At 34.3% G+C, this 14788-nt stretch overlaps 1 protein-coding gene across 4 annotated transcripts; it reads right to left on the reverse strand.

Annotated features, from left to right (window-relative positions):
- Window positions 1-2550: 2550 nt before the first annotated feature.
- On the reverse strand, window positions 2551-13741 carry LOC107795862 (CBL-interacting serine/threonine-protein kinase 24). Of its 4 annotated transcripts, none has more exons than XM_016618567.2 (15): window positions 13581-13741; window positions 12587-12808; window positions 11696-11758; window positions 11503-11574; window positions 10358-10465; window positions 10202-10276; window positions 10031-10084; window positions 8592-8717; window positions 7459-7548; window positions 5052-5174; window positions 4756-4875; window positions 4137-4253; window positions 3295-3351; window positions 3149-3223; window positions 2551-2962 (listed from the first exon to the last, which is right to left on the reverse strand). In XM_016618567.2, the coding sequence occupies exons 2-15, from the start codon at window positions 12740-12742 to the stop codon at window positions 2918-2920; spliced, it is 1281 nt and encodes a 426-aa protein (XP_016474053.1). In that variant the 5' UTR covers window positions 12743-12808; window positions 13581-13741; the 3' UTR covers window positions 2551-2917. The 4 variants fall into 4 exon arrangements, with proteins under 4 accessions (XP_016474053.1, XP_016474051.1, XP_075097741.1 ...); XM_016618565.2 differs by having other exon boundaries at window positions 2551-3013; window positions 13581-13740; XM_075241640.1 differs by having other exon boundaries at window positions 2551-3013; window positions 12587-12785; window positions 13581-13711.
- Window positions 13742-14788: the final 1047 nt, after the last annotated feature.

Here is a 14788-nt window from a genome sequence, read left to right on the forward strand (position 1 = left end):
TTTTCAGAAACTCTCCAAGAACTTACAAAATTTCACCGACAAACGCTTTTTTGAAAAATAATTGTGGACAAACGAGTCCTTAATATATTGAATGGAACTACTCATAAGTGCTAATGTTTCTATAAGATGAAGATCAAATATGTCAAACCCCCAAACTAGTTTCTTGACTAAGTTTTCTTCAAACAATTAGGAGGATGGTTTTGTTTAGTTTTAAACTGTCTAGATCAGAAGCTGTATCCAAGTGCATGTGATATCCTTGAGAAATTCTTTTCAATATAACCATAGAACTCAACATATGAATCAAGCAAATGATAAAAAAAGTTTATCTTCTATATACGTCAATAATGTAAAAGAATTCTTACATTATCCGGTCTAGAGGTAGATTTAGGATTAAATTTGATGAATTCCTCGTCCTTTAAATTTTTTAAACTTAACCCAGTGTACTTATGAAATTATAGGTTCAGAATTTGATACTTATTGAATTTTCGTAATTTTCAGTTGAACCCAATCTCCAAAGGCTTTATCCGCCTCTAATTAGGTCACCCCAGTGATATGAAGTAACTTGACAAATAAGGGTGTTTGGCTAAGTTTATGCCTGGTCAAACTAGCTTATAAGCACATTTTAGTTTATCTACGCGTTTGGTAAATATCCAAAGTGCTTATAAGCTAAAATCAGCCGTAAGTCATAAGTTGGTCACCCCCAGCTTATGACTTTTTAGCTTATAAGCAGTTTTAGTTTGACCAAAGCTTTTACTAGTTTATCCTTAATAATATTTTTTAATTCACAAAATATTTGTCCCAAAATAAATTTTCTAACTTTCCCTTCATTCCAGATTCGTTGTTCATCCTTTTCTTTACAAAGAAACTTTTTAATTTATAATCTTTTGTAAAGTTTTTAAGGATATTTTTGTCATTTTACCAAAATAACAACTTATTAGCATTTTTCTACCAAACACATCATTTACTTATTATTAGTTTTAGCACATTAATCCAAATACGTAAATGTTTATTTAAAAAAATCAGTTTCAATACTTAAAAATGCTTTTCAGCACTTCAAGTTTATCAGCTATCTATAATCAACTTATCCAAACGGACTCTAAGATTAGTAACTTGAGAAATAAGGGAATAACTTGCTGGAACTGGCTAAAATATACTGATAATATAAAAATTCTTTACGGCGTATATAAGTTATGATTACTTGAGAATGTATGAGAGAGCTGCAACAGGCAGCCACAATGTTTGAAATTTATCATTTGTGAAATGTCAAACTTTTGTATTCATTTTAACGTATCTGCGTATAATGCAGATTCAATGCACTGGACATGTAGGTCCATTGCAGACAATGATTTCAGTTGATATGTTTAATTTTAAAGTTTTGTGAACTTTACCTCTTCCATTTGCTGGTAGTAAAGTCAAAAGTTCTTATTTGGAAAAAGAATAAGAATGTTAACTTTCTATATTTAGAAATAATTTAATTTAATTTTTTTATTTTTTTTCTTAATGAGAAGCTCTTATAACCACGTAATATTATAAAATGTTTAAGATTACAAGCTTCAAAAGGTTTATAATCACATAAATATTAAGACATATTTATGATCATAAATTTTAAAAACTTTTTTTTCTTCCCCTTATATCGTACCTATTCAAATTTCGTCACATATATTGTAACGGGGAAACTAATATTGCTATTAGTGTTGTTCTTTTAGCTTTTTGAACAATTCACAGTATGGTATTATGGGATTAAGGTACAAAAATGACCTAATAAGAAAAATTGAAATGTCAAAAGATTTGGAGCCACCTCATGCCTAATCCTTCACCAACCTAAAATCTATAGCCTCAAATGGATGGTGGTTTCAACCATTATTGCCTACCCAAATGGACCAACATTTGCTGTCAGTAATGATAGTATATTCTCTTTCTTTCTTTACGGTCAGCTTGCACGCACCTCGACTAATTTCACGTTCTTTACGGTCAGCTTGCACGTACCTCGACTAATTTCACGAGTACCTGTTACCTCTGATCTACATGAGTATAGGATAACTTTGTTCAATATTTGTACTTTCACTGAGATTTGAACCTGAAATCTCATAATTTTCAACCGACTTTATTGACCATTACGGTGCACCCTTGTGCTAATGCTCTTTTGCTCTTGTCAATAGCAACAAGAACCAAAGGAGAACCCATTTTTATCTTCTTTTCAATACTACTCGTTCTCTTTGATTCGTCGTTTTTGAAAAGAGTATAGACACCTTCATCCTTTTTACTAGTCTTTTTCAACAGGAACTACACAAGATAAAGGCTATTATCTCTTCTCGTGGGAGTGTAGATGTGAGACTAGGTACTTTCAACCTTAAAATGTCATGTGATAAATTTTCTTTTGATTTCCTCATCTTTGACTTTTGAGGGGCTGACAAAGTGTTTATGGGAAGTAATATTGGTTCCTGGGAGGTAAACAAACACTCAGTTCCACACACCACTATCAATGAGGCATCTTTCTCTTTGCTGAAAATTTGAGGGTGTGATGCCTTGGTTGGAAAAACAAACAATATATGAATGCTACTCTTTTTACTAACACCATATAATTAGTTGTCAACACCATTGCTTTCTAGCCCGTGATTTACAGATTGCACAGCACTAAAGATATGTAGTTGCTATCTTACTGTAAGATATCTCGGAAGTTCACGCTTATTTCTATGCAATAAGACCGAGATTTAACAGTAAGACAAGCAATTACAAAGATTTAGAGAGGGTACACTACAGAGGATAAGGTAGGGGAATTCACCACATAAAACCATGCAGATACTTTACCAACCCGATGATGAATGTAGCGTGCAAGACAAGGCAGATAGCAAAATTCCAACATCTTCATTACACATCAGAATGCTTACTGATTCACTTCATTTCCAGAAATCCCGGTTCAGCGAGTCATTGTTCTAAGCAGAGCAGCTTTTGACATGCCATCCTGTGATTTCCAAATGATGTCGTCAATTTTCGCGCAGAAGGTTTTATAGAACTGCAAAAGCACAGTAATAAGGGCCCTTTAAGCAGTTCCAAGCTTCATGGAGTTCCTTAAAGAAGCTGAATATAAGAATTGTAATGCAAGCTATAGTGAAAAACTAATTAGCAAAAGTTGAATGTAGAAGCAGACCTTGTGATATTCAAGAGTGTCCCCAGCAGCTTTTCTAACATCAACCATGAAAAGGGAGGGGACTACTTGGAAAACCTTTACAAAAAATAAAAGAAAAAGTCGTCAAATGAAAATAAGAAACAGCAATCTTGTAACTTGAAACTTACCTCCATCACAACAGCAAATTGGCCAGCCTTATTTGCTGTTACCCCCTCAATTCTTGTCTGCAATAAGCATAGTGGTTGAACAAATAAATTCCCGATCAATAAAAGGAAACTCACTCAAGGCTATGTTTTGTGGTTTAAAAACATGATATTAGAACCACAAACGCCTTAAAATTCCTCAACCAATGGCAATGTCTACCTACGAGTATCATGATACTAAAATATAACATAACATGAATGCACTTTTTCTCTAAGCATAGCATAATATGAATACACTACCATGGAGAAATTTCAATATTTTAAAGAACGGGTGAAAGAAGCTGGTACACTGGGCACACAGAGACGAGCCATAGCCATGACAGGAAAAAGATGTACTCTATATGGTTTTCACAATGCAACTTTGACATATATTGTAATACATTCACCATCACAATAAAATTGCATAGATCTTCTGCGGGTTCCAAGTAGTTTCCATCTTAAGCAACCCTGACCGCAAAGGCAGATGTAAAGGCAGATACTTTGTCAACGATCATTCCGTCAAGTTAAGCAGAATGCAAATAAATCTTATGTGACACAATTATGATTTTCCTCCTGATAAAGAACAGGAAAAAAATGAAAAAGATGAATTCCCATTTTCTTTGATGTTGGTTGCACAGGAATCGGGACTGTATAGAAGGAAAGGAATTATTGCTGATAAGATAGTCCAAGAAGGTGTAAGATCGCTGACAATCATAGTTAATCAGATGGAGAACTGGATATTCAATTGCAACATTGCTTCATACTGATTCAATAGCTTGAATAAAAGAATCACTTGTCGCTGAATTATATAGAAAATAGAAATTTACCTTGTAATTGCGTGTGTGGACCTTAAGACCCAACGACTCCGCGGCTGCTTCAATCGTTGCAATGATGACTTTAGCAGGTTGGCGGGAAACAAATCGAGTTTGACGCTTGACGTAATCCTGCAAGAAATAGAAGTCAATTGCGCTAGTTATAACAAGGAAGTTATGAACCTTTTTTAACAAAAAGATGATGTAGTATATATGTCAGCATTTATAAGTTTGTAAAAACCTTAGCCAGCTCACTCCCTATAATTATAAGCTATTTGTTCCATAACCAAAAAAAAAGGACGTATTTGATCCAAAATTGGATTTGAAAAGGTTGGCGTTATGTAGACTTGGATCCGACTACAAGAAAAGGGAGAAAAAAAGATACCAAAAAATAGAGGGAGAGAAATTAGCTTCTAGCTTCTTTTAAAAGAACACACTAACTAAAAAATTAAAGGAAGATACAACTTAAATCTCCACAGATTCCTTCCTTATCCAAGAAATGAAAAGCTTAAAGGAAGAGTGCAGAGAAAGAAAGAGAAGAAAGAGAAGAAACAGAAGAAGTGGAAATGAAATAAAATCTTACGAACTTTGATTTGGTTTATTTTTTATCCATGAACTAAATTAATCATTGTACCTGACGCCTGTCAAACAAGGCTGATAGATTCAATCCCTGAGATAGTGTTATCATCTCAAATGCATTCATTACAAAGGGGCCACTGTCACTATTTTCAGATTTTTCACTTACAAATGCATCCTGCACAATGGAAAATAGAGTATATCAAAACCTAAAATGGATGAGAATAATCCAGTATGAGGCCAAATGCTGAGTTGATCTATATCCAGAATATACAATTTATCTTAAAGTTGATCATCTCCTTATCGTCCAGATATACTAGTTAGCTAAGAAGCACAAGTGTTCAAGGATTCTACCTCAATGTCATCGAAGACAGCACGAACATCATCAAGATTCACTACTTCATCTGCTTTAGCTCTAACAGGCATGTAGTTTTTCCGGAACCAAGGGTCTCGTCTTATCCCTTCAATCTTGATCCGCTGCATGTACATGGCTCTGATTAACATAAATCACTACGAAAACACCAAAAGGACTCTTGATTCTGTACCAGTTAGGCTGAACTTTGTCACATTAACGTAGAAGATGAGAAAGGAACATTTTTTCTATACTGAACAAAAGCAGCGAATGAGTAGAAGCCAAGCATAATGCACTTCTCACATTTAAAATGACCTTAAAAGGATCTCTACAACCAATCTGAGAGATTTGGAAGGGGTTTATCCATGTTGAGCAACCAAACTCAACAAATTCATGTTTTCAGTTCTAATGAAATAGAGCTTTACCTCTCAAAGGAGCAATGTGTCACAATATTCTATATGGTTATGGATTTTGAAGGGAAAATCCTACATGATGGAATATCACATTTTTGTCCTAGTTTCATACTTTCATTGATAACATTCGATTGGAAAAAGATCTTAAGATGTTAGTTTAACTTAGTTATTATATTCTGATTTTAGAAGAAAATATAAAAGGGTTCAAAAAGTTAGTTTGACGGAGAAAACTTCACATCAAGTCATAGTCAGTGGCAGAGGCAGGGGGTTCAAAAAAGAAAAAGGTTAAAAAATTCAAAGAGATTATGGCTAGTGGGAATTGAACGAGCGACCTAACAAAGATTTTGAACCTCCTTGACTATTGAGCTATGCTTTTGGGATGTGTCAAGGGGATTCAAATTATAATATATAGAGGTACAACCGGATTTTGCCTTATATATACAGTGTTATTTTCAGGCGAAGGGGTTTCGGGCCCCTTCCGCCCCCCTAAATCCTCCCCTGGTCATAGTATAACAATTTTGAAAAGTTCAGTGAATTCGGATTCCTGAATATTGTAAAAGTTATAAAAATGTATTAGTGTCAAATATTTTGGGACATGCCATAACCACTGAAAAATCTAGATGAAGTTAAGAATATTGTATTTAATTCTTATATATTACTGTAGAACAACGCCTTGCAAGTCTGCGGAGTTCTTTCATCGTGGCTTCTCATTCTTATTCACCAAAGCCATCCTAGCTGTTTCATAAACCATGTCCAATAACTAGAAACCTTTTATTCTTGATAAAATTATAAATACAAAAATCATTCTGCTTCACTTCAGGTAAGAAGGGTTTGTTTTTTTAAAAATGACTGAGGAATCCATCTCGGGCCAACCCTTGGGACCAACCGCAGTCTTTGAAACTCAGGGATAATGGGCCCGCTCCTCCATCCTTCTCCACTTAAATACCAAGCTTAGTTTACATGGCGCAGGGTTCGAACTTGTGACCTAAGTCACAAGTCCCTCAACCTTTGCCACTTGAACTAAGCCATGGAGACATACTTCAGGTAAGGAAGTTTTCGGTGCAGTTTTTTTTAATTGCAGATGTAGTGGGCATAAAGTGAGTATCATTTAAAGCACTAGGTATTTCTTTGGTAGGGGAATACACTAAGCTTTAGGTGGAACTGAAAAAAGGAAAAAGGAAAAGAGAAGAAGCAGCAGAGAAGGCCAACCACCACAAATTAGCATGATAGGGGAACTAATAGTAGCTTCACTTTTGGCATCTACGATTGAGAATTGTGTTTGATTGACTAGACTTTTCAGTGACAGAACATTCAATTAAAAAGATTTTTGAATATTATCTGAAGATTGAATAACATTCTTGAGACATGAGAATTTTTTGTTAATAGGTCAACTCTTCTAAGATCTATCAGTCGCTCTCAAAGCAAGTATCTAATTTATCCCGCAGAAGAGGTCAGATTGACAATTTTGGGTCGAGTTTTTTCACATTGATTATCACGGTGGAAATCTTTAGCAGGACCAAGTTACATAAGTGATACAACTCAATCATGGATCATGGTAGACACAAGAATGGATCTTCCGACTATTCTTTTTTTTTTTTCAAATTAATATCTTCCAACTATTAATTTGGTTCCCAGCATCTATCTTTTTTTTTTTTTGGGACAATATCTACCAAATGTTTTAACTCTGTCCAAAAAGTATGAGCACATACTCCTTTGCCTGACCAGATCAAACACAAAGCCTGTCCAAAGAGCACATGTGTTGTTCAGATTTCATACTTGATTGAGGTCTCCTATATATTTTTAAAATTTTCATTCTGATACTTCACTTGTGAATATTCTATATTCAGATGGGAAATCTCATTCTAGGTAGCCTACTATCTTCAGATCTCTTCTAGTTCAAGTTTAATGTCATTTGGTTATAATGGATTGAAAAATTAAGTGACAAACAGACAATGCGACACCATAATATCAGAGTTAAAAATATCGCTGCACTTACTGTTCGAGGATTTGGATCAATAATTTTTCGAATCAATGATGTTGCACCAGGAGAAAACCAAAATGGACAGGAAAATTCAGCAGCATTGATCTGTTTCAGTATTAAAAGCAATAAAACATTTGTGGAGAGCTAATAATAACTTTAACAAATAGTAAGCTGCATGCAAGAACAAACAATAACTTCAACATATAGTAAGCCGTGTACAAGAAATGTCAGGTCACTTATAAAACTCCAATTAATCTAAAAACAGTAACAAACAAAGAAAGAAACAAATATTAAAGAAAAAGAAACACAAGGAAGCTGATTTCTGTCCATGAGGTCTCAGGTTCAAATCCTAGCCCGACAAAAAACACTAGGTGATTTCTTTCTATTTACCCAAACCTTGGTGGGCAGAGTTGCCCGATGTCTTGCTAGTGAGAGGTAGCAAGTACCGGGTGGAATAGTCGAGGTACGTGCGAGGTGGCTCAGACACCACCAACATAACAAAAAAAGGGAGGCAACTCATGCAGATGAAGATAAATTTAGAAATATGGAACCTTTTATCAGTTAGAAAAAGAGATAATCTATTATTTTTCTTTTTAGATTTTCCTTTTAGATAATCTAAAATTCAACAAAAATAAAACATATAAATAAGAGACTGGAAATGAAAGTTTCTTTCTCGGATCTATATCTTCATCACACTGTTGGAACAAAAGAAGGTTCGGTGATTGTATAATTCCCAAGCGGAAAGTCGTATACTTTAAAAGTAGACAGAGTGATCAAGTGGCCCTTCTTAATGCCAACATACATAAGTGTCTTGATGAGAGCAGGCAGTAGATGCCAAGTGAAATAGAGCTTACCTTCAAACTTCAAGCTGTCTTAGCAGGTGGTGTTTAATGGTCAGAAAACTGAATAAAGTATATCAATCAATTAACTACACCTCAATCCCATATAGAAATGAATACAATACATATGAGATGGGGCTGGTCTCTTAGACAAACACGTTATCATATTGCTATCATAGAAAAGAACCAACATTGTCCCTCATATGACCCATAACAAATCATTAGCACTTGTAACTGAATAATAAGCAAAAGAAAATCATTTACAGATTCTATTTAACACATTACAAATGTGTGATTACTGCATCTAACCTTTGTATACAAGGTATGAAGGTCTGCCTCATCAAATGGAAGATATCCTGCCATCAGAACATAAAGAACGACACCGCATGACCACACATCAGCAGCGGCACCATCATAACCTCGGTTACTTAACACCTGAAGGATTAACTAAGCGTAATAAGCTAACTACAACAGAAAGCGGTCAAGCTCATTCTAATATAGAAAAACATCTTAAGAAAATTGAGATATATTACACAATTCGCACAAGGTTATGATGTTACCCAAAGAAAGGGTATTGACTCCAACTGCAATAATTTGAAGGTACATTACTACAGGGCTCATGAAAGGGAAATACATTCTGTTTTCTCTTGTTTGATGACTAATCAAAAAGCCAATTGATCATGCTAGGTGAAAGGGTTGGCAATGAATTAAAATGAAGAAAACAAACCCTCAGATTAGCTTCTTTCTGATTCAAGCTCCTTGCAGATAAAACAAATAAGGATGGTACTTATTATTGTGGACTTCGCTGAAGATATATAAGGGAATGGGACCACAGCTGAGAGGGCCTAATTTTCTAGTCAATCAAGCTGAAAGATCAGAGGTAGCATTTTTAGGAACTTCATTTTCTTAGAAGATATTAGGAGCTCATATTCGACAAGGCAAAACATGGTTCCAGAGCTGAGTTGTAGCATGGTTTTGGAACTTCTCACATTGCAAAGAACCAATTCTTGCCAAGTCCAGAAATTCTTCAAAGCCGGCTCTCAAATAATAAACCTTCTTTTTATTCCTCAAGTATCTTATCACTGCAGCATTTAGGAAGAATTAAGTGTGATAATGATTGCAGGGAAGAAGTATGTTAGGGAGGAATCCTAAGTGGTAAGGGGTAATAGACTCACAACCCTTTAGTAAAAGACCAAAAAGAATGTGGAACTGTCAAGCACTAAAACTAACAAACTCAGCTTTCTTTTTTTTCACAATAAAAGTCATCACTTATAAACTTTAGCATAGTGTTGTCAGAGCCTCGCTTTGGCGACTAAGCCCTGAAGCTAGGTGCAATACCATCAGAGCACTTCGCCTCGCTTAGGCAGCACCCAGTGCAGGCACCACAACATGAAGGCGCACTCCTCATCGCCCATATGACTTTATCTTGAAGAGGCAAAACCAAACAATAATCATAGCTGGTAAAAGTTATATCTTACTGGCTTAGAAAATGATATGAATGCATTTACTACAAAAAAGAAAAGAAGATTTCTTATAAAAAAACTAATTACTAAACCAGGACCAGCAACATAAAAGTACATCATTTTCCTTTTAGTTCACAATTTAAGGTATAAGATGAAAAAAGGGTTCTTGAGGATAGCAGGCCAATTAAATGAAGAGTGAGGGATTGCATGTATAAAACAGGAGGCAAACACTGATAATAACTGTTAAGAAGTCACTGAATGATTCAAACAACATATGGATCATACCTCAGGTGCAACATAATTTGGAGTCCCACAAGTGGTATGGAGGAGCTCGACTCCCTGTTAGAGATTGGAGTTAATGCCCTTTTAGAAGCTCTAATTAACAGGTTACAGGGCAAAGGAAAGAAACAAAAATAGCTATACCATCTAATGCAACTAAAATGAGATGCTTCTTACTTGTTGAGGCAATGCACTAAGCCCAAAGTCAGAAACTTTTAAGTTCCCTTGGCAATCAAGAAGCAAATTTTCAGGCTGGAGAACAAGGAACAATAACAGTTAAATGCTTAGGATAGATAATTCTCACAACATATTTCCCAATCAGCAATTGCCAACCTTCAGATCTCGGTGGTAAACACCCTTACTGTGACAATGAGCAACTGCATCTATGAGTTGTTGAAAGTACCGCCTCGCTTCATCCTCAGATATTCTACCTTGATGAACCTATAAATTGAGCAACAATATTATTGAAGAGGCAGATGGATCACTAGATCTTGAAAATCACACCTTGAAAATTCATTTAGGGAGTAAGGACAAAATAAACCACAAAGGTCAAAGTTCCATGAGCTTAAGTAAATTAGTAAAGATGGAAGTGCCTAAATGGAAACTGGACTACTGGCAATGAACCAATTTATACCTAATTAACCCAACAATTTATATATTTGATGAAGAATAAATGTAGTTGGTTTCCTATCCATCCTTGTGGACAAAGTTCAGAAATCAGAACGAGGCTGGACCGTGCATTTCATACTAACTATTCAGGCATAATGAAAGAATCCTGCTGGATGCCGTACCTCACTGTCTGAGAATAACTGAATTGAAGCTAAATTGTCACTAACAAATCAAGCATTACCAATCGTAATCTCATGCTCAAAATAAGATTGCTAAGATCTAGCTAGTGGAACAGCTTGACTAGATGGAATTTTTTACTTACTAGAAGGAAATTCAGCACACTTTCAACTACTTTCAGTGCAAAGCAACCTAACTCCAAGCTCTCCTCGTAACAAACGTGGCCCATACTACTATTTATCCGAATACAGAAGTTCTTTTTTTTCTTTCTGATATATCAGTCATGCCTCTATTTTCCAGATAAAAAAGAGAGATATCTCAGTCATGTTTCTCATTATACAGATTACTCCACCAGTCTAATGCTTTGTGAATATTGAATAGGATGCACCAAAGATATCAGCTGACCACTCCATTATCTACTTCCAGAATCTCCATTAAAGTATCATGGCCCAAAACTACAACTTCTCCTAATAAATGAAGAGTATCAATTCATAGAAGCTTGTCATAGGCACGCACAGTAGCAATAATGCCTCAGTCGTGCCTCTATTCTCATTACAGATACGTTTCCAGTCATTATCAAATAGAAAGCTATCAAGGTATTATCACATACAAGGAAAATCTAACAGCAAGTCTACAAGAGTTATTGATTTAATGATGTAATAACCTTATTGAAAATTCTGAAGGAATCTTACAATTTTATCAAAAAGCTCTCCTCCAGTGACAAACTCCTGAATGATATATATTTTTGTCTGGCTAGCTAAAACCTATAAGGAAATACACAAAATCAATAAACATCAGCAACAGCAAAAAGTGAAGAAACAACCACACTTAGTTGGACATAGTAGTACTCGTAATATGCATAAATTTGTTCTTTTTTCTTTTTACCTCGTGAAGCCGAACTATGCAAGGATGTCTAACAATCTTCATTATAGATATCTCTCTTTTGATCTGGAAACCATCTCAAAGAAATCAACAAATTAACCAGCCAAAAATGCAAGAGATGAAGAAGAACAAGGACAGTAACAATAATCACACACAGACTCCAGAATATGCTCTCCTAACAGAAAACTCATTTTTATATTCAAAATCCAATATGATTGAAGCTTTAATTATTTTACACAGCTAAACTGTTGTCAACCATCAGCAGATCAGCTTACTGAGGTTTGTATTGTTACTCAACAATAGATGAACATATTGATATTCATTAATGAGATTCAACTCAGATACCAAACACATTCACAGAGGTTCAATTTTGACAAGAGATTACCATAGAAAATGTCATGGTTACTCTTGCTTCACATCAGATCAGAAAAGCCTACTGAACAGGGGCAGAGCTAGCTTGTGCCAAGGGGGTTTAATTGAATTCCCTTCGCCAGGGAATTATACTGCGTGAATAAGGCCAAAACAATCTTTTCGGTTATATATGAACTGTTGAATCCCCTTGAAAAAGGAACATTCTATTTTAGTGCATGGGTTCTCAAGAATTGCTTTAGGTCATTCGTTCAAATCCTAGGTGTGACATTTTAGTATTTTCTTTTTGAATCCCTCAGAGGAATTTCTGGCTCCGCCACTACTAATGAATTCGACATAAGAGATTTGTGAACTCAAACTTTGTTTTAAGAATAATCACTTTCCAATTTGAAATAACTTTTCTAACTTATGAAGCTCCAAACCTTTAAATGCAGGATATATGAACAGCACCATTTATCAAAACAAAAAACAAAGTTTGCACGATAGATGAAGCAGAAATTCGAGAGTTTAAACGAAAGGAAGTACCTGCTCAACCATTCTATGCTTAAGAATGGTGCTTTTCGCCAAGATTTTAACAGCAACATTCTCCCCAGTCTGGGTGTTTTGTGCAAACTTAACTTTGGCAAAAGTCCCTTCCCCAATAGTTCTACCAAGCTCATACTTCCCAAGCTTCCTCTTCATCTTTCAACACTCATTTCCCACAGAATTAACAAAGTGAAAATACCTATAACTTAGCTCATCACAAACCTATCAATCATAATCATAATAAAAGCTAATCAATAATCTAGAAACAAGTCAAGTAGATCATTCATTACATGGTTTATATGCACACATAATAAATAAGCAATTTTTCACATGTAAAAATTCTAGGTATTTTATTCCTATCTGCCTAAGCATTTGGTGGAGTGAGTTACCTCGTACTTGTGCTAATGGATAGTTGCGTAAGCCGGCCATGACACTACCGTCATAAGGAAGAAAAAAAAATAGGCAAATTTTCACAGGGAAAAAAAACTTACAAACCAATATATACATACTCATATGATTGAAGAAACTCTCTCTCTCTCTCTCTCTCTCTCTCTCTCTCTCTCTCTCTCTCTCTCATATATATATATATATATATATATATATATATATATATACAACAGAAAATATCTGACATTACAGCTGGCAAAATTAGAATTTTGAACTGATCAAAAACTCGCAAAAGTACTATTTACAAAAACTACAAATTTACAGAAATGTTTATAAATCTAGTCACATGATTTAGTTTTTTTCTTTTCTTTTTTTGTAAAATTTTAGAATTAAAAAATGATGAAAGCTGAATCTCCACAACAATTTCCGCTTTAGTTCATATTTAAGATGATTTGATGAGAGAAATAAAATTATCAAACTGAATTCAGTGTGTGTGTGTTCATATTAATTATTCGTATTTCTGTACACAAAAACGTACACATATCTGTACAAACACATTTTGAGGAGTAAAAGAGAGAAATGGCGAATTCGCAAGCGGAATTATTACCGGAAAATGCAGAAGCTCCGAAAGAAAAGTAGCCGGAAAACGGAGAAACCAAAAGATTCAGATCGATTGGGAGCTGTGGTAAATTATTTGGAGAGTTATGAGCTGAAGAACAAGTGGTTAACTTTAACCGCTCAAAATTCTATTTATTATATTGGCTAATAACTTTTAAATTGACAGGAAAATGTCTTTTCAATGCCTTTTCTGCAAATGTTTGGTTTCTGTCATTTCTGCAAAATATTTACTACTACTTCCGTTCCGTATTGTTATTTGATGTGCATAGAAAGAAAACAAATCTAAAGTAAATTATAAATATTTATATTACTATATATCATTTTATTAAGGGATCGTTCAATTGGAGAATAAGTTATTTTCAAAATTATAATATAGTGATTAAATAATATCAGGATTATGCTATTCTCAATATGAGATAGGAGAATACCATAATGGTATAATCTAATTCCATGATTGTTAATCCCGATTCGAAAAGGCAATCATATGCCGTATAATCTCGCATTTTATACTAAAATTATTTTTCCTTATTCCACCAATCAAACGATCCTTACGGGTATAATAGAAAGTTTATAGTTAATCTATTTCTGAGTAATGAAATATAACATTCTTCTTAAGATAGATTAAAAGGAAAATATGATATATAAATTGGGCCAAATAGAAAACTAGCAAAATATATAAATTAACCTTACTTATTTATATAAAAATAAAATTAATTATTCGTATTATAATTTCTTTCTATTTACTTATGCTTTGATGAAGTATAATATTTTATTTGAGACAGACTAAAAGAAAAATATGACCCATTAATTGTAACAGAGGAAGTACTAATATAATATACAAATGAACTTTATTTATTTATTTGTTAAAAAATTAAATTAAATTTTGCTTGGAGGATGATATAGTAATAATCGAGATGTGCAACGCCACCATTATAAGTTTCATTTGATTTAAGAAAAACGTGATCGCATTTTTACAATTTGATTTCAACCCTTGGTAAAATCGTGCATATACATCCAATGAACTAATAAAAGGTTCATTTTATTTTCATCTTTCTTTTGTAGCCAACAGTATTTGGTCCTAAATTAATGTTTTATTCAAATACCATTATAATTAGATCCATGAAAAAAAAGAAGCTCAATCTAATAATGGAGGACACGTAATCAACAAGTCACAAGTCAAATGCTACACGTACTAAA

Source organism: Nicotiana tabacum, chromosome 21 (genome assembly GCF_000715075.1).
Source record: "Nicotiana tabacum cultivar K326 chromosome 21, ASM71507v2, whole genome shotgun sequence".
NCBI classification, from domain to species: domain Eukaryota; kingdom Viridiplantae; phylum Streptophyta; class Magnoliopsida; order Solanales; family Solanaceae; genus Nicotiana; species Nicotiana tabacum.